The sequence below is a fragment of the Mastigoproctus giganteus genome, chromosome 10 (assembly GCF_048544385.1).
Source record: "Mastigoproctus giganteus isolate SK-2022 chromosome 10, ASM4854438v1, whole genome shotgun sequence".
NCBI classification, from domain to species: domain Eukaryota; kingdom Metazoa; phylum Arthropoda; class Arachnida; order Uropygi; family Thelyphonidae; genus Mastigoproctus; species Mastigoproctus giganteus.
Window position 1 is genome coordinate 75,390,222 of NC_143584.1, and position 27,421 is coordinate 75,417,642.

General features: G+C 42.2%; 1 protein-coding gene across 1 annotated transcript in view; it reads left to right on the top strand.

Moving 5' to 3' along the window:
• LOC150079092 (uncharacterized) overlaps nucleotides 1-27,421 on the top strand; it is a 63,520-nt gene that overhangs the window by 31,094 nt on the left and 5,005 nt on the right. Inside the window, exons 8-13 of the mRNA XM_090382947.1 lie at nucleotides 7,208-7,285; nucleotides 21,024-21,059; nucleotides 21,424-21,471; nucleotides 22,309-22,350; nucleotides 23,925-23,963; nucleotides 26,425-26,454. Coding sequence (XP_090239073.1) covers nucleotides 7,208-7,285; nucleotides 21,024-21,059; nucleotides 21,424-21,471; nucleotides 22,309-22,350; nucleotides 23,925-23,963; nucleotides 26,425-26,454 — 273 coding nt within the window. The remainder of the gene's footprint in view (nucleotides 1-7,207; nucleotides 7,286-21,023; nucleotides 21,060-21,423; nucleotides 21,472-22,308; nucleotides 22,351-23,924; nucleotides 23,964-26,424; nucleotides 26,455-27,421) is intronic.

Sequence of the window (27,421 nt, forward strand, 5' to 3'; positions counted from 1 at the left end):
ATCGAAGATAAGCATAGAAGCAGAAGAATCCTTTTTGCGAGAAATAAGACAGGGCTGAGTTTTAGAAGGATTGAAATCAACTAAGTTGTCTTTGCCCCAACGGAGAATTACCTGGAGATCAGCATTTAAGGAACTAGTAGTGGATATTCGAGAAGGTTTAAGCTGTTTTAGCAGGGCAAGGTTTCTCAAACTGGAAGACGGAATACAATGTGCTACCATCAGGAAAACTATGGAGTGGATTTCCGGTTAATGGAAGGTCATTAATATACAAGAACAAAAGGGTGGGAGAAAGAACTGAACCTTGGAACACCAGCATAAGCGGAGAAGTTAAAAGACAGGGAGCCATCTACCATCATCCGCAGTGAGCGGTCAGAGAGCAAACTGGAAGAAAACCTAATTACAAAAAACATTTCGGAAACCAAAAGATGGAAGCTTATTTAGAAGACCTTTATGCCAAATTGGCATAAGAAGTGAAAAAAAGGTGACACAGAACAGGAGTAAGTTTAGGGCACAGGTTTTGAGAACAAGTGGAGAAATACAATCTACAGAAACAGCAAGAAACAGAACGTCAATGAGACAAGGAGCTGAAAGACTTTGTAAGAGATGGGTCATTAATTAACCTGGCTATCCTCTTTTGAATGAAGTCTAGAAGCATGAGATAGTTGTGGGAGCACCGCCCCAGATGTGCGAACAACATTCCATGATCGGGCGGATTTGAGATTTGTGCAGAGTGAATAGTTGTTTAGAAGAAAAGTAACGCTGAGAACGAAAGAGAAAATAGTTTTTTAGATGCACAGGAAGCAAAATATGTGATGTGATTATGTCAACCGAGATTAGAAGTCAGAGTAAGCCCTAATAGAAATATGTAATCTGGTCTAGAAAATGTGTCATCGAAGGTAAGCATAGGAGCCGAAGAATCCTTTTTCGCAAGATATAAGACAAGACTGAGTTTTTGAGAGGATTGATATTAACGAGTTATCTTTGCCCCACTGGAGATCGGAATTTAAAGAATTGTTGGTCAATATTCGAATATTATGAGGGCCTGCAGCTTTCTTGGAATCAAGATTGTTCCAAATTGTCTGTGACATCCTTTTGACGGAAGATCACAGGAGACATTGAGTGGGGTGTACTGGGAATGATACTAGGTGGTTTACCAAGATCGTAAGATGTTGGTAAGCCACTAACAGCAACATTTAACTATTGATTAAACCGACAACAAAATGTTGGCTTAAACGAGTTCCAAGAGTTAGTAGAAAAGTAGGATGCTAATAAGTCGGCTTTTTTTTTTTAGCTGAGGTGGCAATAGAATCATTGGTTTTAACAGAGATGGAAGACAGATCCGGAAAACGTTGCAGCCAATAATTTTGGAAAGACTACCGTTTGGACAAGAAGCATGTTTTATACTCTTAGCCTGTTCAAATTGATTAATAACTGCTTCACAATTGTGATCTTCGGTTTAGACAGAAAATGAACCTGGAAATTTGGGTGCAAGTCAATTGCGATATTCAACATACTTTTCTTGAACAGCCTTAGCATATTTTTTTGGAAAACCAAAGTTTACATAAAGGACGAGTTATTGAAGTGTAGTGTCCAATAAAGAATTTCATACATACAAGAATAATTTCGCTTAATACGATCCAAGCAACCATTAACATCAGAAGATTTAAAACAGTAATCCAGCCAAGGAAAAGAACAAAAGAATGCTCGCATGTTATCCGATTTTTGCACTGTTTTAATGCCCAACAACACGAAGCTGAGAATGTCCACGAGAGAAAGGCTCCATTAGAGAAGAGACCATCAGTAATTGGAAGTGTCCAGAGTACCACTCACCTCAACAGTGTAATTGGAGTGAGTTGTTTGTGAGAAAAAAGATCAATATTGTTGGCTGTAAAAATCGCGAAGGATATTTACAGCCAACACTGTTACTTCACTGTTGAGAAATTTGTGGAGAAAGTCTAGTTTCAAAGAAAGGAAGTCAAAGAGGTTCATGTGATTAGTAGAAATGGAAGATCAGGAGAGGAAACAAATGAATTTGACAGAATGGGGAAAAGAGATTGTAAGCCAGCGAAGATCGAAAAGAGGATATTCCACATTATTAAGTCTCTGACAGAGATTATTAAAGTGGACATATGCACAAATACCACCTTTGAAGCGAAAGGAACATACAGCGAATAATTAGAACTGAGATGAGCAGTGGTTTAATCGACCGATAATTGGATTGTGTCAGATAAAGTAAGTGGAGCTGGGCAGACTATAATTGAAAATCGTTGAGATTGGAACTAAGACCATTATATATATTTTTTTTTTTTTTATGAGAACCCCAAACACGAGAGGTATTATAACCTATAGTACTTAGTACCGTGCTTGGGTTGGAGGTTGAGAAGACGAAAGAAGATATTTGTTGATATTGGACTTGAACTTCTGTAGATTGTAATTTTCAGGAAATACATATGAAGGAAGGTTGTTCCAGAAAACGGCAGTTGAATGAATAAATGAGGAAGGTGAAAAGTTGGTTCTGTGGGTTTGAAGTTGGACAGTAAATGGATGTTGGCTGGTGGCGGCACGTGTTCGGACTGTTTTGAAAGAGAGAGCGGGAATTATAGAAGCCAATTAAGAAGAACAGTGCCCATGGAAGTATCTGTAGAAGAGGCATGCAGCAGAAACAGTGCGTCTATGAGAAAGCGAGTGGAGAGACTCTGTTAGAGATGAATCATTAATTAACCTAACTGCCCTCTTCTGAATGGAATCAAGAAGCCTGAGAGAGGTTTTGGGGGCACCACCCCAGATGTGGGAACAATATTCCATGGCAGGGCGGATTTGCGATTTATACAGAGTGAGCAGCTGTTTGGGAGAAAAGTAACGCCGAGAGCGAAAGAGAAAACCAAGTTTTTTAGATGCAGAGGAAGCAATATTTGTAATGTGCTTGTGCCAAGAGAGATTAGAAGTCAGGGTAATCCCCAAAAGAGATATATCATTTTGCCTAGAAATTGGAGTGTCACTAAAGATAAGCATAGGAGCAGAAGAATCCTTTTTGCGAGATATAAGACAAGATTGAGTTTTAGAAGGGTTGAAATCAACTAAGTTGTCTTTGCCCCACTGGAGAATTACCTGAAGATCGGCATTTAAGGAATTGGCAGCAGATTTTCGAGAACTTGAAGCTGATTGAGCTGGACAAGGTTTCTCAAAATGGAAAGTTGAATGCAACGTGCTATCATCGGCAAAACTATGGATAGGATTTCCAGTCAATGGAAGAAGGTCATTGATATACAAGAGGAAAAGAGTGGGGGAAAGAACTGAACCTTGGGGGACACCGGCATTAGTGGAGAAGTTAGAAGACAGAGAGCCATCTACCATCACCCTCAGTGAGCGATCAGAGAGAAAACTGGATAACCAATTACTAAAAACAGTTGACAAACCATAAGATGGAAGCTTGTTTAGAAGACCTTTATGCCAAACACGATCAAAAGCCTTTGAGATGTCAAGAGCAACTACTTGTGTTTCACCGAACCTTTCCATTGAATTAGTCCATAAATGGGTAACATAAGCCAGAATATCACCAGTGGATCGACACTGACGGAATCCATACTGGCGATCGTTGATCAGACGGAAGGTTTCTAGGTAGTTTAAGAGTTGGCGGTTAATTGATTTCTCCATTACTTTAGAAAGAGTAGAAGTAATTGCAATGGGACGATAATTGGATGGGAGGGATTTGTCACCCTTTTTAGGAACTGGCTGGATATGAGCAAATTTCCAAGCAGAAGGAAAAACACCTTTGGAATAAGAAAGTGAAAAAAGGCGGCAAAGAATAGGAGTAAGTTCAGGAGCACAGGTTTTGAGAACAAGTGGAGAAATACCATCAGGACCTGGAGCTTTCTTAGCATCAAGATTCAACAAAATCCTTCTGATATCCTTTTGACGGAAGACCACAGGAGGCATTGAATGGAGCGTGTTAGGAATGGTGGGAGGTGTTTTACCAAGATCATTAATACATGAGCTCGAAGAAAAATGGGATGCTAGCAGGTCAGCTTTATCCTTGGCTGAAGTGACAACAGAACCATCTGGTTTGGACAGAGGTGGAAGCAGAGATGGGCAAAAGTTGCGGCCAATAGCTTTGGCAAGAGACCAGAATGCTCGGCTACCATTAGGGCAAGAAGCAAGTTTTCTACTCTTAGCCTGTTCAAACTCTAGTTTGGACTGATTAATAACTGCTTTACAATTGTTGCGAGCTTTGGTGTAGGCAGAAAATGAAACTGAAGAATTAGAAACAAGCCAATTACGATATGCAACGTTCTTCTCTCGGACAGCCTTAGCACATTTATTGGAAAACCAAGGTTTAGATAAAGGACGAGATAATGGGATAAAGGATTCCATTCCTGCAAGAATAATTTCACTGACACGATCTGAGCAAACGTTGACATCAGAAGTTTTGAAACCGTAATCAGACCAAGGAAAAGAAGAAAAGAAGTCTCGCAGGTCATCCCATTTTGCATTCTTGTAATGCCAAACAATACGAGGTTGGGAATAGCCATGAGATAAAGGTTCCATTGGAGAAGAGACAATCACCAAGTTGTGATCTGAAGTGCCTAAAGGACCTCTCACTTCAACCTTGTACTTAGAAGGGTTGTTTGTGAGAAAACGATCAAGCATATTGGCTGTATGATTAGGATTGTCCGGTATTCTTGTAGGTAAATGAACAATCTGTGCTAGGTCATTAGTAATTGCAAAAGCCTCAGCGTCTCGACCTGCTGGGTCGGTGTGACTAGAAAACGGAAGCCAGCTGGAATTGTGAACGTTAAAATCACCAAGGAAAATTACCTCACTGTTAGGAAAGTTGGACTGGAGAAAGTCAAGTTGCAAAGAGGGGAAGTCAAAGAGCTCCAAGTGATTAGTGGAGTTGGGAGAACGGTAGAGACAACAGAAGAATTTTACACAATGAGGTAGAGAGATTTTAAGCCAGAGAAGATCAAAGAGAGGAGATTCCAAATTGCCAAGTCTCTGACAGGGAATATCAGAACGGACATATGCACAAGTACCACCTTTGAGGCGAAAGGAATCATACAGCAAATAATTTGGACATCTGAGATGAGCAGTAGTTGAATCAACTGATAACTGAGATTCAGTCAGAAAAAGTACATGGGGTTTGGAAGACTGCAAGTGGAAATGGACATCGTTGAGATTAGAATTGAGACCACGTATATTTGTGAAATGAATTAGGAAGTACTTGGGAGGTTTAGATCTTTTCGCAGATAAGATTGCTCTATTATTTTGACAATTCATGGTGTATTCAATAGTAAGAAAAAGTGGGTGGGACATGCTGTATGAAGTAATGAAATTTTTGGATATGGCGTACATGTGGTAAGAATATACGCAGATCCTTGACATAACGTGGCCTCGACAATGCTCCCCGCATACACACTACTCGGACTCCCTCCAGTCACTATCTGGCAGAGTAGAGGTAGCAAGATTATACACTAGCTGATCCGGAAGCTTCCTAGAGAGTTACCAATAGGTTCAGTCCGGTGTACTAACTAGCTGCCGGCCTGCGAACACCGTTTTAGAGCTGTACCCTCGAAACGTAAGGAATATTGGATCTCGCCACGACATTCATCATAGCCTCAAAAATCATCAATCATACTGCATGATGGAAGAGATATGGAAGGGATGACCGGAACTTAGCTCTAGAGACTAAACATGGGTTCCACCACTTCAAGCCTCCAATAAGCAAAGTGGTGGTATTTCACCGGTTGATGAGTCATCTACCACCTAGTACTGCCTGGTAACATAGATGGGCGGCGTTCCTCCATGTGGTGTGGGCGCCACACCATTTGTGAAACGAACGAAAAAAAAATGTTTGAGAGGGTTAGATCTCTTCGCAGATAAGTTTGTTCTGTTAGTTTTACTATTCGCGATGTATTCGGTAGTAAAGATAATGGGGGATTTGTATAAAGTAATGAAATTTTTGGATATGGCATACACACACACAGCAAGAAAATACCACCCAGCTCCTTGATATAACGTGGCTTCGACAATTCTCCCCCCCCCCCCGTATACACACTGCTGGAACTCCCTGCAGTCACTAACTGGTAGAGTAGAGGCAGCGATAATAGAGACAGTAGCTGATCGGAAAGCCTCCTAGATAGTTACCAAAAGGTTCGGTCCGGTAAACTATTTAACAGCCGGCCTGCGAACACCATTTTAGAGTTGTGCCCTCGAAATTCAAGGAAAATTGGATCTCGTCATGATGTCCATCATCGCCTCAAAAGACATCAGTCATACTGCACGATGAAAGATATGGTGAGAGGGGAGGGGAGGGGGGTTGCGGTTGCCAGAGCTTTGCTCTTGGAGACTAAACATGGGTATCGCCATTTGAAGCCTCCAATAAGCAAAATGGTCGTATTGCACCGGTCGAGAAGAGTCATCTACCGCCTAGTATTATCTGGTAACACTGAGGGGCGACATTCCTTTGTATGATATGGATGCCACACCTCGACACTTGTTTAAGAGGGTGGTCATCTCTAGTGTACTAGGTGCAGTATTTTGGGACTTTCACATGTGTGTTATTACCCAGGGTTACTAACAGTCCCACCATCGTGAAGATGCAAGCAGACGATTTGGTTGTCTCAGAACGACCAGACTTCACCGATATTTGGTCCACTTGACCGAATGAACTGATATTGAAGTATCACCTGAATATCAGCTCCATCGACAAGCTCAAGTAGCAAGCCCTAGCTTGTCATACCTGAGAGAATATGTGAAAAACCTCAAGGAACAGACATATAGCTTCATAGTTCACTTCTAGAAGATACTTATATTAGCGATTTCTCATGTAGCGATTTGGAGTGTTGATAACTAACTCAATCCCCAGATTGAGTTTTAGGAGATTTGTCTCCAGAGTGGTAAATTCCAGTTTGCAGTGATTTGAATTGATTATAAGCTTTTTTTAAAATCTAACATTAAATCATAATTTAGTTCAGCTAGATTTGTCAATTTCTTTTTCAGTCCAATGTTTTGAGATCTACTAATTAAGTTCTTCAGTTACCTTAATGAATTTCGCATTAAGGGAAGAATTATGGTCTTAGATTGACAGTCAAATATTTCTAGAAAGTGATGGTGGATATTTTATTTTAGTGATGTGTATTCATTGCATTAAAAGAATGTCAGACACGCTCTAATTTTAAAATATTGAGCTATGTATTATTTGATACAGGTTCTACCAAAAAACCTGGTGGAGAAACAGGAGGGGATACAGGTTCTACCAAAAAACCTGGCGGCGAAACAGGAGGGGGTAAGTTTCGTTTGAAGTATTTCATGGATAACACCATATTTTTCAGATAATCCGTAAGTGACAAGGAAACTAGGTCTCGGAATAAAACAGTCATTGTTTATCTCACTTTGCTATTGTGCACAGTGCAGAAATTTGGACTCCAGCAGCCCCACCAGTTGCTTCACACTCCAAGAAAAATAGACGAAATCAAATTATCAGCCACAATCAAGGTGTTCTCAAGTATTATCTTTGAACCTAATATATCCGAGGGTTTTGCGTGGAGGATCCCGGAACGCCCCCCTTAGGGTTCACACCTTTTTTTTTTGTTAGCCCATGACAGATTCCATCTCACTAACAGGTTTCTACCTTTTAAACAGCTGTGAGCAGCGCAGCACGTGGAAACTGCCTTTTTGCAATTTTACCACGAAGAAAAAGTACCGGAAAAAACTCCAAGTTATTTAGAGATGTCACTTCCACCAACGTCACTTCTTTGATGACTTGCTCAGTCTGCATAAGTTCCCAAATTCTCAGTCCAAGAATTTGGGAACTTATGCAGCTATGACAATCCTACTCTATTTTCTTGTTAGCTGACAATAAGTTTGATCAATATGTTCTACTGATTTTACGTATTTATGCATATTATGTTTTTTGAGGGGAATATTTTGTTTCTTGTGGTTATAGTATATTGCATCTGTTTCTTATAGTTTGTATTAACATATTTTGCCACTGCTTTATAATTTAACCGATTATATACCTTACTGCTCTTTTCCCTGATTCTAAGATGTTCAGAACTTTGATGTTGAGTCTTTGTTATCAGCGATCTTGTAACCAAAAAACGTGAATCCCCTGGCCTTAGGCTGCCATGAAAAGAAAATTGTGTTCGCATTAAGGAAAGATACAGCACAGATTCCTATATCTTATAGTTTGGAATGTATACATCTATTGCAGTGGTAGTTAACCAACTGAACGTGTAGACCAGTGGATATGCGAGATTCTTTCGAGAGATAGACGAAATATTGAATATTTATTTCTCAGTACCGTTGCATGCATCTTGCATACAATTAAGTAAAAATATATAGGTGTGAGGCATTCTAGTTTAACATAATATCACGGATCTGAGGTCTTTGAATATGTATAAAGGGTACATTCAGTATAGAATGTTTGAAATTTTATGAATTGATTGAAAGGCATAGGTGGTTATTAATATAACCACCTGTGCCTTTCACTCAATCTTAAATTACTAAGGTTAAATTAAAGACACTCAGAAACCACGCGACAGCAGAGCAAAATTGTAAGCTTTACTGAGATCGAAGTATATCTTAAGGCACTAAAATAAATGAAATTTAAATCAACTACTCCTCTAATAATTAGTTTATTTTACAGTAAAATTTATATTACATATAATAAAATAACACTATTATATCACGTGAAAATCCTTAACAAATAGATTTTATTAAACTCATATACACCGATGAGCCAAAACACTATGACCAGCGAGTCGTTATGCAAATCGAAGCAACTGCAGGTGAACTACGGCGCGTGCGCCGGTCGCGACACGGTATAAAAAACACCCGATACTGAGCTCTGTTAATCAGTGTTACTTTTGTTCTTCAAATGGGAAAGGCAGAGGACTTAAGCGAGTTTGACAAAGGCCAAATTGTAATGGCCAGACGACTGGGTCAGAGCATATCCGAAACGGCACGGCTGGTGGGATGATAGCGGTCGGCCGTGGTTAGTACCTACGGAAAGTGGTCCGAGGAGGGGGAAACTCACGAACCGCTGGTGAGGTGTTGGACGACCACGGCTCATCGATGATAGAGATGAGCGAAGGCTCTCCCGGATGGTACGTGGCAACAGAAAGGCGACTGTGGCCCACCGCGCCGGTAATTGGAACGCTGGTGACGGGAGTAATGTGTCACAACACACAGTACATCGAACCCTGCTAGAAAATGGGGCTGCATAGCCACAGGCCGTTCCGAGTGCACATGCTAACCACGGTTCACCGGCGACAGCGCCTACAATGGGCACGCGAGCATCGAAGGAGTTTGAGTGATTGCAAGAAGGTCATCTGCTCCAATGAATAAAGTTTCCTGTTGCACCATGTGGACGCCAGGTACGTGTGTGTCGTTTACCTGGGGAACTGATGGCGACTAAATGCACTGTGGGACAAAAACAAGCCGGTGGCGGCAGTGTCATGCTTTGGGCGATGGATGACTAGGTCTAGTCATCCATGTGCCGGGCACTCTGACGTCTTCCACCTACCTAAACATCATACACCTACAGCAAACCTGGCAAACACGCTGGGAAAACTCTCAGAAGGGCACAATAACTCGGAAATTCATACCTCAGGTGCTCGCCGTCTATCCAAAATACCCACACTGGCTATCACCAGGATTATTAACCACCTATCTGCTCACCGGCCACGGTGCCATCCGACAAAAACTGACTGCCTTTGGACTCAGTAACACACCTCTTTGCCACTGCTGACAGACAGAAACGTGGGAGCATCTTATGCACGACTGTGAATTATACGACGACCTACGATGTCGCCTAATCACAGAAACAATACGTATTACAAAACCAGCAGCATCATGTAGCCTTTCCTGAGCCACAACCATAAGCAATGAAACCCTGCTGACTCACCAGCCCAAACAACGCTCTTGCTTATATAAACTTTCAGACAAAAAAAAAAAAACACATAACTACCTGGAAGAAACCACACCTCATTATACAAACTCCGAGGGAGAAGCCTCTCACTGAAGACTTGGACTAGACAAATCCATCGAGTGCAACACACAGAGACAATCTCCATATGGACCTGGAAGCGACAACCACCCAAGACGGTGCTGCTAGGTAGAAATCGCTGACCCGCAGAAACCGCGTGTGACAACTCACCTACCAGACAAAGGGCGGAAACTAGACGCCGCTGGCAACGCAGTCGAGCAAGTCACCACTGAGAGACATCATCCCACAAATGGCAAACAACTAGCGGCGAATTATATAGTTATGTTGTGTTTGTGAAGCTCCTCAAAAGTTCGTTCAAATTTTGGATTACTTTTGGAATTAGCGATTTTAAAGTAGTGTCGTCGACTCCATATTAGTTGGTGAGTTGGTGCATGTATTTTTGTGGCTAAATTTTAAGTGAGTGAGAAGATATTAACGTTTTTCTAATTTGCATTGTACAGACATGCTACCTCGTTGTTGCTTGTATGTAATGGCCGCTCCCACTGTAGTTCTGCCTATGTCTTGTATGTCTTGTAATAATTTCTATAGTGTCAGTTAATACTGTTCCTGCTGCTTGTTAGTTTGATTAACTGTACTTTTGGAACACTGGGGAAATTGTTATTATTTCTATATCAGTTATACTCACTACCAAGAAGACTATGGGGTTCTTAGTATTGTTGCCACATTTAGCGATAAATTAATTAGCAAATAGTCGGCCATTGCTTCTTCCGGAAGCAAGTCACGTGAACAGTGCTTTCTTCTGTGATTGGTTGCTGGAATTCCTGCATTTGAAAACTGCCATGAACCTATATTTTAATTATGCTGCTGCTTATTTTCTTAAATTTATAATCCCCTTATTTCATAATGTGTTATACAGTATAATGAGTGGAATTAATTCAATTGTCTCCACAATCAGTATAGTTAATTAGTGCTTGGAAACTTGATCAAAACCTTCAGATTGTAACAGCGCGCTATTCGCAGTGCCCCCTAGCAAGTTCGCAGCAAGTGCAAATTAAAAATTATCTCCTCAGACAGCCCAACCTCCAGCCCAACAAGCTGCTGGTTTTTGTCAATGCTACATCGCTACACTTGTGCTTTGCTTTTCATCCTGCACTCCCTTCACCTGACATGAGCGGGAGGGAAAGTTCCAGTTCTGCTAGTGAGGAGGAGCCTGAAACAGTTCCAGAGAATCCGCCTCCAACTAGTACCCTGCCAAAGATCCAGCTCAAAAGTGGCTATCTCGCGAGGAAAAAAGAAAAGAAAAAGAAGGCCAACAAGAAAACTAAGGAGACCATGGAGACATGGGCTGCTCTCCTCTGCTCGGAATTTGTGACCCAAGATGAGGGGCAACCACTGGCATTGGCCCCTGACCAAAGCCCTGTTGCTGAACCCACTGATGCTGCTCCACCTTCTGGGGAAATAGCCTCCACCCATACAGAGATTAAAAGTGTCTCCCAAACTATCACACCGACAGCCCTTGCCAACGCTATCGCAGTTGGGTTAAAACCCTCTCCTAGACTGGGGATACCTCCTCCATCTAGTGTCCCAGAAGGTGAACCCACTCCAGAGCCAGCTACCCTTCAACAAACAATCTCTCGACTTCGTAGGCAGTTGATCGCATTCCTAAACCACGACTCCAGTCGCTTCACCAGAAGTGCAGGTAACCGTGTGCAGGAGTTGTGGTCCACCCTTGAGTCAATTACAACTGAGCTCCTCATTGACAATGAGAGGCTCAAAGCTGTGAATGAAGAACTTCGATCCAAAACTGATGTCCTGGAAAAGGTCATTGATGCTATTGGCAGGCCCCAAAATTGTACTAATGCTGACCCTGACTATATTGAGACTCCGTGCCCCCCTGAGCCTGCTGCGGATGTCACTTCCTATGCTGATGCAGTGAAGTCGGGACAGGAGCCCCTTGCCCGTGGCATGATACAAACTCTCCATGTGCACCGCCCAGAGAAGAAGCCACAGCATCTACTACTGTTGAGAGCAAGTGATACCTCAGAGCTCAAGACTAGCAATGACGTCAAAGATCTGGTGCAAAGCACTATAAGGGCTGATTATAAGAATCTAAAAGTGAAATCCCTGAGACCCATTAGGAACAAAGGAGTCCTACTGGAGACCGCAACAAAAGAAGACCTAACAAGTATTGCCACATGTGGTACTCTCACAAATGCAGGAGTGGTCATAGCTCCTCCTAAAAAGTCAAATCCGTCAATCATAGTGTACGATGTTCCAAAGCACAGTTCCAACGACGAATTACTTGAAGATCTGTTCCACAGAAACCTACAGGACCGGGGATTCGCCTGGGAGGAAGTTAAGGATGAGACCACTTTTAGGTTTGCAACAAAATCAAAATCCAACTCTACAGAACACAAAGTAATCAGCTTCTCTCCACGGATTTATAGAACTGTCCTCTCTACAGATAGATTATTCCTTGGTTGCAGTGCACACCGATTTCGCCCGTTTACAATTGTCACTAGGTGTTTCCTATGTCTGGGATATGGGCATACCTCCCAACGCTGCTCCCACAAATCTCCATCCTGCGGGCATTGTGCCAGGAGTGGGCATGTCCAAGCAGAATGTCCCTACATTGACGAAGAGCCCTTTTGTGTGAATTGTAAAAGGAACAGGCGAGCACATAACCATTCCCTCCGGGATATTTTATGCCCAGAATACCAAAGGGCTCTGGAACTCGTAAGACTAAGGACCGCTGATGCCTAAATCAACAAGAAATCCCAGTTGTGTCCCCGCTCCAGTCCTGCCCACTCTTTCTGGGAGCCTAAGAGGAGCCCCTGTATCTCAAACTAAATACTTGCGAATGATGCAAATAAATGGGCAAAGGTCCCGCACAGTTGCGGATGAAATACGCCAGGCCACTGAGGAGCATTCAATTGATGTTGTTCTGATTCAAGAGCCGTATGCTGCAAGAATACAACCCCATCCAACCTCTAAAATTACTGGCTTTTCCATACACACGCGAGTCATTCAACCTGTCCCAGTGGACCCAAAAACATGTATAGCAGTCATAAATAGGGATCTCGATGTCCTGGTTGTCCAGGGCCTCTGCAATCAGTTCTCCACCTGTATCCAGATTACATGTACAGATCAATCATTCTACCTGATGTCACTCTACAGCCCTCCCTCAAGTAACATCAATGAAGCACTAAACGTTTTGGAATTTGCCCTGAATTTTATTGGCTCCAAACAACTCCTGGTTGCATCTGACTTGAACGCAAAATCCCCCTTCTGGCACAGTGCAGTTGCCAATGGCCGTGGCCAGCTTCTTGAGGACTTCATCCTCAGCCAAAATCTTATTATCCATAACCAGCCTAGCCAGTTCACTACTTACTCTAGCTCCACCGGTGAATCTAATATTGATTTAACCCTGTCTACAAAAGACCTACGTCAGTCAGTTAGTTGCTGGAAGGTAACTCCGGATCTGACTGTTAGCGACCATAGAGCCATACTGTTCCATCTTGACTTGGTTCCACCGAGAAACAACAACAGAACAAGGCCAACTGACTTCATTAGATTCTCTTCGAGAAACGTCAATTGGGAAGCATATGACAGCTCCATAGAACTGGACTTTCCAAATCCAGACCCATCACAGATGGACTCGCTAAATGCACAGGACTTGACCACCTTTATCCAGCACTCCATACTCAGAGCCTCATACAGGTCCTCAAGGAAGAAGGTGTTCCGCCCAGCAATCTGCCCATGGTGGACCCGGGAACTTACCATCCTTCGTAAGGCAGTCCACTCTGCGCGCAGGAACTACCAGCGACACCGTGATTGGCCAGCTCCTGATGTCGAACGCCTTCATAGGGATTATATCGCCAAAAAGAATGAGTATACCAAGGCAATTGCAGCCAGAAAGAGAGAAACTTGGGCAAATTTCGTAAAAGAAACCAACCGTACAAATCCATGGGGCCTGGCATATAAGATTTTGAGAGAGAAAACCTTCTCCCCAGAAATATTCAACACTGTTTCAGTAGACGCTCAGGAAACTAAGTGTTGGCAAGATTCTGCCAACCTTATTCTAGACAAACTGTTTCCACCTGATGACATCTCTGAGGATCATCCAGAACACTCAGCAATTAGAGCTGCCAACAGCAATTACATAGCAAAAGAGCAAGCCAACCCATTCACACTAGAAGAACTGGGAGCAGTCCTTAAAAACATTAATGCCAAAAAGTGTCCAGGCCTTGACCTAATAGAATACATCTTCATCATCCGCTTTCACACACTGCGGCCGCACCATCTACTCCTTCTCTTCAATAAATGCTTGGAAGAAGGATGCTTCCCAAAAGAATGGAAATTTGCCCTCATTCGCCTCATCAAGAAGCCTCACAAACCACCAACAGACCCCCGCAGCTTCCGGCCTATTGCCCTGCTGGCTAACCTTGGTAAGGTCCTTGAGCGACTCATGGCTCTCAGGGTTGTCTCCATGCTACAAATGCACGATTTGGTCTCACCATGCCAGTATGGCTTCACCCGTGGAAGGTCGTGTGAAGAAGCTCTGTTCGATTTGGTTTTACATATTGAAAGTTCTGAAGAAAAATTCGAATTGGCCATCTTCATAGACTTCGAGGGAGCCTTCGATACCGTCTGGTGGGATAGTGCCTTGGCACGCCTTCGAACTGCCGCTTGCCCCCAGCAATTATACAGCCTCTTCCAGAACTATTTTTCCGACCGAGCAGTTATTCTCAAGTCAAAATTCCAGCAAGTCACAAGATCAGTAAATCGAGGTTGTCCCCAAGGGTCAGTCCTGGGACCCCTCATTTGGAACATAGTCCTCCAAGACTGGCTCTCCCGCACCTTCAGGAATACAAAAATTGTGGCCTTTGCCGATGATCTCACAGTTGTGGTGTCAGGGCATTCACGGAAGGCCATTGAAGAAAATGCAAACCAGGTCCTCGACGATCTCTCAACTTGGGCCGCACTTAATAAGTTGCATATCAACCCAACAAAAACTAAAATGATGCTATTCAAGAATAGACTGGATCTCAGGCGCCCACCGCAGGTAAAGATATGTAATGCTCAACTGCCAATCGTCACCGAAACCAAAGTACTTGGAGTGATTATTGACCACAAACTCAGCTTTCTTCCACATCTTGTTAATTTAAGAAACAAAGTTAAGAGATTCTCAGGAACCATCATACGCATCTCTAAGAATGATTGGGGACTCTCCAAAAGGTCCCTGCGGTTGTATTACAACGCAGTATTTTTACCAATTGTGACCTATGCAGCTGGAGCCTGGTTCCATCGGGTAACTCTTGTAAAGATGCGAGACAAGCTTGGAACCATCCAGAGGTCAATGTTAATGGCAATCTGCCGAGTGTGTAGAACGGTCTCCACTCCTGCCATTCAGGTCATTGCGGGAGCACTTCCGCTCGATCTACATGTCACCTTCCGAGGGCTGTGCTTCCGCATTACGAAAAATATCCCAACAAGGATCCTTGACATTGAGGTTAATCTGGATGCTGACCCCAAGGCTGAGATGACACGTTGCTACAACGAGCTCTTCAACATTTGGCAAACTCGATGGCATAATTCAACAAAGGGCATTGTCACAAAAAGATTCCTACCTGATGTAACCTACACTGCTACTAAATCTGTACAGTCTTGGTTCACCCCTTCACTAGAAACATCATACCTAATTACCGGACACGGATCCATGAATGAAAAATTACACCATCTGGGTCTCCACCCAACAGATCTCTGCCATTGTGGAGCCAAAGAGAACTGGTGGCATGTACTATTCGAGTGCATTGCGTATGCTGATCTGAGACACAACCTTGTCAGCTGTACACAGATCTCTGGCGAGTATCTAGAGCTCTTCCTACAGAACCCTAACAACCTCCCTGCACTGCAAACCTACTCAGCTGAAGTCTTTAGGCGCAGAAGAAGGATTAACAGACCACCAGTGGCAAACATCGATGACCCAGCAGTGGACTGAAACCGACCATGTATTTCCCCCCTCCCCCCAGCCTGCTGCATGGGCTGTGGAGCTTGTTTCTGCGGCCTGTGTTCAGGAAGGAAAACATCTCTCTCTCTCTCTTTCTCTTCCCCCCCCCCTTTTTTTTTTTTTTTTTTTTTTAATAAATATATATGTATATATGTTTTTTTTTTTTTTTCTCGCATTCTACAATCAATCCATGGCTGTTTTTTTTTTTTTTTTTTAATTTATTTTATTTTTTAATTATTATTATTATTATTTTATTTATTTAATTTATTTTATTTCTTTTATTCTTACTATTTTTTATTTATTTATTATTTATTTTTTTTTTCTCTCTTCGCGTTCTAAATCAGTCACATGGTTGGTTTTTTTTTTTTTTTTTTTTGCGTTCTTCAGGGTTGCTGTCACTTTTTTTTTTTTTTGCGTTTTACAGTGATATTATTATTTTATTATTATTATTATTATTTTTTTTTTTTTTTTTTTTCTTTTGCACCACGGGAAAATCTAAATAAATATATATGTTTTTTTTTTTTTTTTTTCTCTCCTCTGGAGTGGGCCCCTAGAGGAATCTGGCCCACCTTTTGGCAACATCAGGTGGATCAGAGTCTCATATTGAGACAGTACGTGATTAGCTGAGACTGGCCCACCTTCCCGTGGTGTGGACGAGTACCCAGAATCATCTGTCCAGGTGACTGATGCTTCTGGGTAGCCAAGTGGCCAGAACAGAACAACAGAACACACACATAATACACACAAACCGACGTCACACACATATCTGGCCCATTTGTAGTGATACTGTTCTTCACAGAGATACGAGGCGGAGTTGAACTAACGTTCTAGGAGCCGCCCATTACAAAAACACATGTCCACACATGTCCACATGTCCCACAAATGGCATGCGCACCGAGACAACAACTTTAGTGCCAGAACCTGTGGGGACAGTAACACCACTGACAAGACAAACAGCAGATAAACTGCTGCAGAGCCTTACTGGCGATCTGAGCTGGCTTCCTTGCTGAGTTCACTGTACTCCCCTACCTGGTGGGCAGGAGGGCGACGGCCTTCCTGTTTCCCCCCTCGCCACCCCCTCTTTTCCTTCTGGCGGGGCATGGGCATGCCCCACTGACATTTGTCTGGATCGTCTTCTCTATTGATCCCAGTTCTTCCTACTTTTCCCCCCAGTCTTTAGTCTCCCCCTCTCTATCTGCACGCCAGCGCACGACCTACACCAAAATTTTAACTTCTCTAAATTATTTCCGCCAACTCCTCGGCCACTAAATCTCCAGTGCACCCCAATCTAACCAGGAAAATACAATGTGTTCAACATACCAACGGGCACGCCATATCCTTTTTTTCTTTTAGGTCCTAGCCACTGAAATCTCGGGAAATTAGGTGGCAGGACCTGTCAGAGTACTTATTTAAAAATACTGGTGAACCTCGTCTGCCTCCACGGGGCAACTTCAGGCCTCAAGATCCATACACTTTTAAATCTCTGGCCTTTACAGTGAACTGTATCACCACACAATGTAAACTACGCAGAGATGGGGGAAACCCCTGGTGCCGTCTGACCCTAAATACACTTTTACACTTTTACCTAAACATCACGGAGTTTAGGTAGGTGGAAGCATCAATGGAAGAAGGCTAACATAAAATTAATCTTAAAGACTCTTCCAAACCTCCAGATCTTCCAGACTCATACAGGCCCATCGCCCTTCTCACTGTAATAAGCAAACTACTAGAACGCCTTCTATACTCCCGACTCTTGAAGCATTATGACAGGGCTGGGCTTTCCTCCATGAACCAATTTGGTTTTAGACGGGGGGGTCCTCAGCAGTGGATGCGCTACAGCACCTACTGGATAAAGTGGCCACATGCAACAAAAAATACTTCCTCATGATCTTTGTGGACTTCGCCAAGGCATTCGACTCCCTTTGGTGACCGAGCGTCCTGGCGAGGTTCAGGGCCGCTAGTGTTCCGGGAAACCTCTACAATCTCATCCAAAGCTACCTCTCAAACAGAGAAATCACAGAAAAGCTCCCCCTTCCAGACACTGACTAGGAACATTTACAGAGGCTGCCCGCAGGGCTCGGTCCTGCCCCCCCCCCTACTGTGGAACATCGTACTGGACGGCTTCCTTACCCAGAATCATGGTGAGGTCAAAACTCAGGCTTTCGCCGATAACCTCATCATTACCGTTACGGCAAATCACGAGGAGAACTGAAAAGCATGGCCAACACCTCCCTGGACAAACTGCAGTAATGGGCTCGACACAATCAGCTGCACATCTCCCCAGCAAAGACCAACTCAATGTTGTTCAAAAGGCACCTTACAAATCAGACGGCCCCGACAAATGAAAATAAACAATACAACCATTAAATTCTCTGCAAAGATCAAATATTTGGGTGTGATCCTAGGCACAAAACTAATCTCCAGGGAGCATATAAAATGCATCCGCAAAAAAATCAGATCCTACTCAGCCATGATCGCGAGAGTCACCCGAAAGGATTGGGCCTCACTCGGCGCACGCTCCATCTTTTCTACAAGGCTGTGTACATCCCCATCATAACGTATGTCGCAGGAATGTGGTTCAAAAGGCCACACTCGCTTCCAACAAGCGACTAATAGACTCCACCCAAAGAACCATACTACTGTCCATCACCCGTGCGTGCAGTACTGTCAGTACCCACGCTCTCCAAGTCATTGCAGGAGTACTACCACTGGACCTGGAAATAATCAGACGAGGACTTCTATACTACCGTACCAAGTCTGCGCGGTAGCACAGTGGTATCGTCACCGTCCTCCCCACACCGGGTGGAAAAGGCCTGGGTTCGAATCCCGTCGATGACGCGAGGAACTTTAATGGGCTTTTTTCACTCCGTGGCTGAGTTAGTTGGTCTCAGGCGTAGATAGCAAGGTTTTTCTCGCCAGTAACTGGGGTTTTTTCGTCCAGCAAAACAGGCAAATCAACCATAGAACATACGCAATTTACAGACACAAATACGGGTTAATGTATTTAATTACGAGTAACCCTAAAATAATAATAAATACCACCGTACCAAGGGCATCTCAAAAACCTGCCTGGACTTCACAACAGACCCGGACGCTAATCAGAAAACAGAGAAGAAGAGACTGAACGCACACCTAATACAGGTGTGGCGGGAGAAATGGCAAAACTGCAGTACTGGGGACATCACGAGAAAATTCATACCTAATGTGACTCGGATATACCCCACGTCACCCAACTGGTTCTCCCCTGGCTTACAATCAACCTATCTATTCACAGGCCATGGGGCCATTAATGCAAAGTTATCGCTCCTTGGGATCCAAGACGACCCCACCTGTGTTTGCGGAGGATTAGAGAGCTGGCAGCACCTTATCTATGACTGCCAGCTCTGACGACCTACGCAACACCCTAATCACGAAGATCAGATACCTACCAAGAGGCCTTGAACAACACCTCCTGGACACCAAAGATGAGTACCTAGCGTTCACTGATTTTGTCCAGAAATTGTTTGCAAGACGGAGAGCCAACTATGCCATCGCTCACAACTGACAACACTCCCAGGATAAATTCAATCCTGACTAAAGTAACTGTATCAGGATAAACCTAAGCCCCAGGGCACTGTTTAAAAATATGGACAGTAACCAACGAGAAAAGCCTGGAACTAATCAGGTGAAATGAAAAGGAAACCCCAGTGTCCTATCACAGACGAGACTTCGACTGAGAACAAATGTCAATTCACAAAGCAGGCGAACAGACTTCTACTATAAACACAACAAAAGAACATATAAACACTCGGGGATTGCCCGCACGGACGAGACCCCGACTAAAAACAAACTGGACTGGACCATAGGTACATCGACTGTGACAACGAAGAAGGAGGAACAAGAAGTGAACTTAATAATGAACACCCACGAGATACACGACTAGTCGCCTACAACCACAAGCAGAACCTGAGGACATCCACGTAGCTGGAACAAAGGGATCCTTGCTCCTTTTCCAGGACAAATACCGGACCGACAACTCGGACACAGTTGACGTGAGTGACACGCAGCCGAGCTGCCAACGCCACATGGCGATCTGAGCCGGGCAACCTAGCCCGACTCTCTTTAAATCCTGGTGTGGGAGGGTCACCTCCACCCCTCCTTTCCTTCTGGTGAGGCATGTGCATTCCTTTTTTTTTTTTTTTTAGGCCCTAGCCACTGAAATTTCAGGAAATTAGGCGGCAGGACCAGCCAGAGTAAAAATTATCGACTAGGTTCCTAGTCTGCTTCCACGGGGCGTAAGTTGGGCCTCAGCAGGGGTCTAGTGGCTAAACGACCAGATTAACAACGGTACACGACATAACACAAATTCAATACCCACACATTTTTAAATCTCTGGCTTTCCCAGCAAACTGTAAGCAACGCGGAGATGGGGGAAATCCCTGGTGCCGCTAGACATCAACACACTTTACACTTTTACCTAAACATCGCTGCTGACCAGGTACACCCTTTCATGGCAACTGGCTTCCCCTCTGGCGGTGCCGTCTTTCAGCAGGATAATGTGCCATGCCACACCGCCCAGATTGTTCGAGACTGGTTCGCGGAACATGAGGAGACCTTCCAGGTATTGCCCTGGCCTCCAAATTCCCCAGACATCAATCCCATAGAGCATCTGTGGTTTGTGTTAGAACAGCAATTCCGATCTGCGGCGTCTCAACCATGGACCTTACAGGAGTTAAAGGATCTGCTGGTTAAGCGTTGGTACCAGATACCACAAGACATTTAGAAACCTTGTAGCGTCCATGCCTCGCCGGGTACAAGCTGTTTTGGCTGCACGTGGAGGACCAACATCATATTAGGTAGGTTGGCATAATATCTTGGCTCATCGGTGTACAATACTACAACAGTTTGTTAGCAGATGACGTTTCCGGATCCTTGCCGAACCCTATCTTCAGACCATAAATTTCCTAATTACGCTTTATAATTTTGTGACATACTTGTACCTCAATAAACCTTAATGTTTTACACTCTATTTAAACTATTTTCTTACTATTAGAAAGAAAATTAACGCTCTTTTATTTAATACAGATCCTGGGAAACCTAGTGAAGCAACAACGAGCAGCAGTAAGCATCCTTTTTATCCATTACCTTCAAAGAATATTTAAAAAAAGAAAGACATTTTATTGATTTAATTGTAAAAGAGTGCGCTGTTTTGTAGAATGAAATTTATTTTTGCAATTAAATTTCAACATTTATTAATTTTAATGTAGTATTAACTACAAACTTCGAATGTTACTGCACATGCGTATTTTTTAAAGCTGTTTTTGATTAATTTCACTAATTTTCAGAGGCAAAAATTCTACATGCAGCGAAAATTACAAATTAACTGAACTAATTTTTTTACATTTTAACTTTAGATATACTAAGTTTTTTTTTTTTAGAATTTTCTCTTTCATTTTAATCGCGTGTTCATTTTTCTCCCTAACAGGTTCCAACGCAGGAGAAAAGCCGTCCACCGAAAAGCCACATAGCGACGGTAGGTGCAGCACGTTCAATCATAAATGTGATTTTCATGAACTAGCTTTAAATATCAGATACAAATATTTGGCCCGCAGATCACAGAACTGAGAAAACTAATACGAAAAATAACGTAAGCGCTCTCGTTTCTCTAAAAGCGCAACATGTTATTTATTATAAAACATTCATTATGAGCACGCACATCAAAGGATGATTTTTTTTTTTATTAGTCACCCTAGAAGTCAATTCAGTCAACTGAATTGACTTCTAGAGTGACTTAAACATCAGTTTCAAACACTGCATGCTATCAGTACAAAATCAAAACAAATTTTCTTCCCTCACAGGTTCAAACGGCGAGGAAAATCCCAGAAATGATGGCAGATAATCCCAAACCGCATAGGTTATTGTACTGAAAGTAGCTCACAAGATCCCACCCGCGAGTACTTCGCCGACCCCAAGCTGGGGACGACAGATCTAGTGTACAGGCCTATAAATAAAACTTCCATTCTCTACACACCCTGATATTCACCAGTACAATGTACTGTTGGGTGCATGTGTTATCCTCTTGTTTATTCCTACGGGAATTGGATTGCAGTCGACCTAAGGGTGTGGTTTAAATATCAGTTTCAATCATCTTTCTTTACATCCAATTCAACACCCACGTTATTACGGCATAACTGTGTCAGGAAGATCGAAATAAAGAAAAGAACTGCACCCAATGCAGACAAACTGCTACTGTATTAATTAGGTGAATGAAAGCACTTTCACCTGCTAGCAAGAGTAATGACGCTATTAATCTGCAATACATCATTAAGAACTTCAACGGAATTAACAGCTGCTTCTTGTATTGTTTCAGGTTCCAGTGCAGATGGGGATGACAATTCTATCGACGGCGCTGGTACGTATATTATAACTATTGAAATATATTAGTTACAAAGTACTTAAATTAAAAGTCCATATTTTTAATCAGCTATATTGAATTTCTTCAACTTGAAAGCCAAAATGCAGCGATAAAACATGATGCTGGCACCATTCATACATTAATTTCAAAAATGAACAGATTGCTTGACTGCTCAACCTCAAAATACGAAACTTCTCTCGCTGCTCACTTGAGCATCCCACTATGTTTCGGCTCCAATTGAAACCACGTCAGATAGCAGGCAAGAATGTCATCCTGGTGTCCGAAACAGTGTGAGCAGATAGACTTTCTAACTACATCTAAAGTACGCTTCCTTCCCAAAATATTAGAAAATCGGATATCCCAATGTGAAAGCGTGTCCTGTCGAATCTAATTGGAATAGCTCGTCACAGTTAAATGAGCTAGGTTATAAGTAGAGCTGGTCTTAGTGTCATTGCTGATGCTGTCATACATGAAAACCCCAGCTACAATAGCTACATGATTGTTGATGTCCGTATACTGGGAACATATCTCAATGGCAACAGCAAAGGTAACTCGTATATCGGCACAAACTGTGTCGAGAGTCTATAATCACTGAATAATAAGCTTCAGGATATGGGAGTTATGATATTATCGTGGATGTTTGTACATAGAATTTTTTGGATAGACATTTAGAAAACTTAGTTTGATCTTTTGCTACGTACAAAGCGATGCTTTTAGATTATGCATAATGTCGAATCTACGCTGGCTATAGAATCTACATTGTGAAGGGCAGCAATATTTTCTGGGACAATGGAATGATGTGGTTCGACAAATCCCATTTCACATTGTTTACCATAATGGACGCGTACACGAGTGGAGAAAACCGCATGAAGCAACAGTGCATCTTGTCCACTGATTCAGACCTCTAATATTTCCGTGCCACAGAACTGGCCCACTTATCATCCTTGAGGGATTTTAAGTCTCTGGTGTTACTAAGTACTGCAGCATACCATTTTCTTCGGGTATTACTGATGTAAGTGGACACCGAAATGTCCAAGATGACAATCAATGAACTAAGCGCATAGATTGCGTACGTGTGGTTTGAAGAACAAGTCCTAATATTATGCAGATATGTTCTTAAAAATTATGCGTTTCCTAAGTCCAATCGAGAACGTGTGGAATCATTTGGAAAGGCGTACCAAAGAGCGACAGCAGCTCCGACAAGTGTTGAAAACAGAAGAGCACAATTTTATAGGAATGAGTAAACATCACCAGGATACTTCTTCAAAGTGTGCTCAACTTGCATAAATGATGCCAAGAGGACTGTTTTCATTGCAGCTAAAGCAAGATCGACTGTTTATTAACTCACTACACTATAATATTCTGATATGCAATCAAAATCAGCATGAGGCTTTCAACCATCAATATTGCTAGTCTGTTAGGTATAATTAAAAGATAAATTCTAAATAGGCCGCAGTAAATGGTTTTTAAATGAGATCTATAAAATAAACAGAATTTAAATTCTTTGAAACTACTATAGTGAAACTGAATTGTATCGTGCATTCCATCTAGTTCTGTCTTTTCTTTTCCAGATGAGACGGAGGCATTAGAAAAGCAGGCCTTTACTGCAGGTAAGGGGTCTTTCCCTTCTAAAGTTCATCAAGGTACAATCGGAAAACGATGCAGTTGTGTCTGCGCTTAGTGAAAAAGGTTATATTGTCTTGGTTTCTTATGTTAACTATTCAGATCAGTAAAACGAAACGGTCGTGACTGTAACAGGACATCAAACCTGAACTGATATCTAAGCTGAAGGTAGAGGGCATTTCTTAACTTGTTTGTATTCGGGTGTCCAAAATAATTTAAAGGTAACCGTATAATCAGTTTAGGCGTACTATAAACAGAGACTGAATCCGTACTACATTTCTGATAATCATATTTCAGCTACTATGCCAACTGGGGTCTTACCCAGGATCCCAAAATGTACAAGTGGAGCTGGTAAAGCTTAGGCTCATATCCTTTATGACCTCCCCAATTACTATCCCCATAGATGTAGACTTATGACCAAAATCGGACCCATAAATCATGGAGATGAGCAACTGCTCATCTCTGATTACATGCATTACGTGGTCTTCTCTGAATTTGCTCAAAAAGCTTTTGAGACTAGGAGAGGAAATCGTGCTATAATTCTGATTATGACACACCCCCTTCAGCTACTTAGACACTTCTATCTAATTGTGAAACTTACTAATAGTGACAAACCCAAATGCGACTGGCCTGTTAGAATGTGTTTCTCACTCAGCGAGAATGTTCACGTTAGAAATTGTATTATTTTGTTTGACCTCTGGGCATATATATGTTATTTGTTTTATAACTAATTCAGGTGTTATATTATCTATATGAAGGTTATGGTCTGCTCAACCTGCAAAAAAAAAAAAAAGTGTAAGTGTAGTTCTATTCTTTGTTACTGTAATGAGTTGGATAAGTGAGTGACGGGACGGCTGAATGTCCTATATGTATAGCCTGTTGTACCCTAAACATGTATATAAAAAATAAAAATTAATTAAATAAAATAATAATAAATAAAAATGATAAAAAATAAATAATAATAACAAATAAAGTTGTACCTGCGGGTACAGTTACATATATGAGTGAATGTCAGGTCACCTGTCTAAACTATGCGGTGACTGAGTGAATTTTGTGAATAATACAAAAAAAAATAAAATAATAATAAATAAAATTAATAAAAATAAAATAAATGCGATTGTCTGACAAAGGCTATAGCACCTGCGTCCTGTCTGACTGAATGATGATCAATGGAAGATGACAAGTGCGTGAGAGAGAGATGTCCATGTTCTACTATTTTCTCTGCCCCTAAATAAGTTAAAACGTATACTTGTGTATATGTATGTGTGACAGGTGTATAGGTGAGCCAAATAATATGGTATGTGTGTTTTGACAGGCTCCCAAATTAGATTGCAGTGGGGGGCAACCTATTAGGAGCCCCTGCCATGCTAATGTCATGCCTCTTCCCTCAGGCGTGTTACAATACCTTTCTGTTCTTGACAGTATGTTCTTGACTGTGGAAGGAGCCCGATCTTCTATATGAAGATCGGGCTCCTTCCACAGGGGTGCCCCCTAAACTTCCTATTTCCAAGTGGACAGCCTTCCTGTCAGCCACCTGCCTTATCTTCATCTGTTCCCTCCTACCTTCACTCTCCTCCAACTCTCTTTTCACCTTCTAGAGCTTTTTTTTTTTTTTTCCTAGGGCCTCCCAGGCAAGCTCAGGCACAGACCAGAGTTTGCTCCCGCCAGAGCTATCTCCCCTATTACACCCGGCTGCCTTCTCGGGGCAAAGGACGGCTAACGTGGGGTCCCACTAGGGATTCCCGCGGCTAAACGCCGAAGGAACAACAGACCAACACAACCCAGCACTATTCTACGCAGACCAGACCAACACCAAAACTTATACTATCTGGCATTTACAGAATTCATACCGCGACACGGAGAATATTGTGTGTTTTAGGGGAGACCACCCCCCCTGGTGTTGCTTGACAATAAACACTACATACAATACCAAGGCAACGCGTTTGAAATATAGTGTAAGAATATCAATAAAACTGATATTTTGGCTTTTTTTTTTTTCGTTGTTGGCGCATTGGCTTCTGTGGCCATATTGCACCTCCCAAGGTTTTTGAATTTTCTACTCTGATCCAAGCCCGAGGCGGTATTCGAACCCGCGACCTTTGGGTTGCCAGGCAGGCACGTAACCCACCCGGCTAACTGAATTTTGTCTCGAACACAAATGTTCGCCTAGTTTTAGTTGCTTGAAGTGAGGCGAGTAATATTTCAGCTAATGCAGTGTTGATTTAATGCACTTTTGTTTTAATAAATCAGTATAAATATATATATATATATTTTTTTTTTTTTTTAAATAATGTGTTTTAGAATAAACTCAGAATACAACACTAATAATTATCAGTCCTCTTTTCGAAGTTTATTTGATCTCACAAAATATTTTGCTATTGTTACAAAATATCAGTTTTACTTTAATATCAGGATTTTTATTTACTGCTTTTTTTCCCCCCGATCTAGATGAAGACCTAACAAAAGGAATAACGACAGGTAAGCTGCTCAGGTAGCGTACTATACATAACGTAATTCTCTATCTATCATTAATATACTTTTTTAACGTATGATATATTAATCAAGTAGAGGAGACTGCAGGAAAGTTGCTGATGATTTAAAAAAAAGGTATCTACCAGCCCACTTTGTCTGAAAAATGGCAACTAAAATTTAACGCTTCTAAATGTAAAGTTTTTTTTTTTTTTTTTTTTAAGTGGGGAAATGGGAATCCAGGAGTTACTTGCTTGTGGAGTTAAGTGGTTAGGGTCGAAAAACACTTAGGGGTTACTATTCAGTCAGACACGAAACTTTCCATGCAGTGTAAACAGGCATCTAGAAAGGCGCCCCTGTCTATGGCAAACAGGGAAGAGTACGTCATTGTCCCTTTGTATGACACGATGGCAAAACCACACGAAGAAAGGATTCAAAGAATAGCAATCAGACCGTAAATGTGCTAACTAATCGATTTCCCTATGAAGAAAGGGTTAGAGGTTGCGAAGTGCAAAACTTGGCAAATAACCATTTTACGGAAACTTGTTAGCAAGGTCAAATGACGGAAGAAGAGAACATTTTCTACATCAGACAAAAATAAATGATCTAGTGAGAGGACTAGACCGGCGGGGACCCAACTTTAATAGAAGGTCGGATCTCGTGAAGTTTAATTTCCGGCACTGTGCAAATTCATTGGAATGAATTGCCTGCCACAGTAGCAGGTAATTAAATTTTGTCAGTTTTAAAAATATTGAGACACGAACAATGATCAAAGTTTCGATTATTGATTTTAATTAAATACAATCATTAACACGCAATCATAAAAGCATTAATCATGTAACAGTCGCGCAGTGTTCTCTTCTTGCGTCATTTGACCTTGCTAACAAGTTTCCGTAAAAAATGGTTATTTGCCAAGTTCTCTTCGCAACCTCTAACCCGTTCTGCGCTTATACATCCTCACGCTGGATCACTCGGC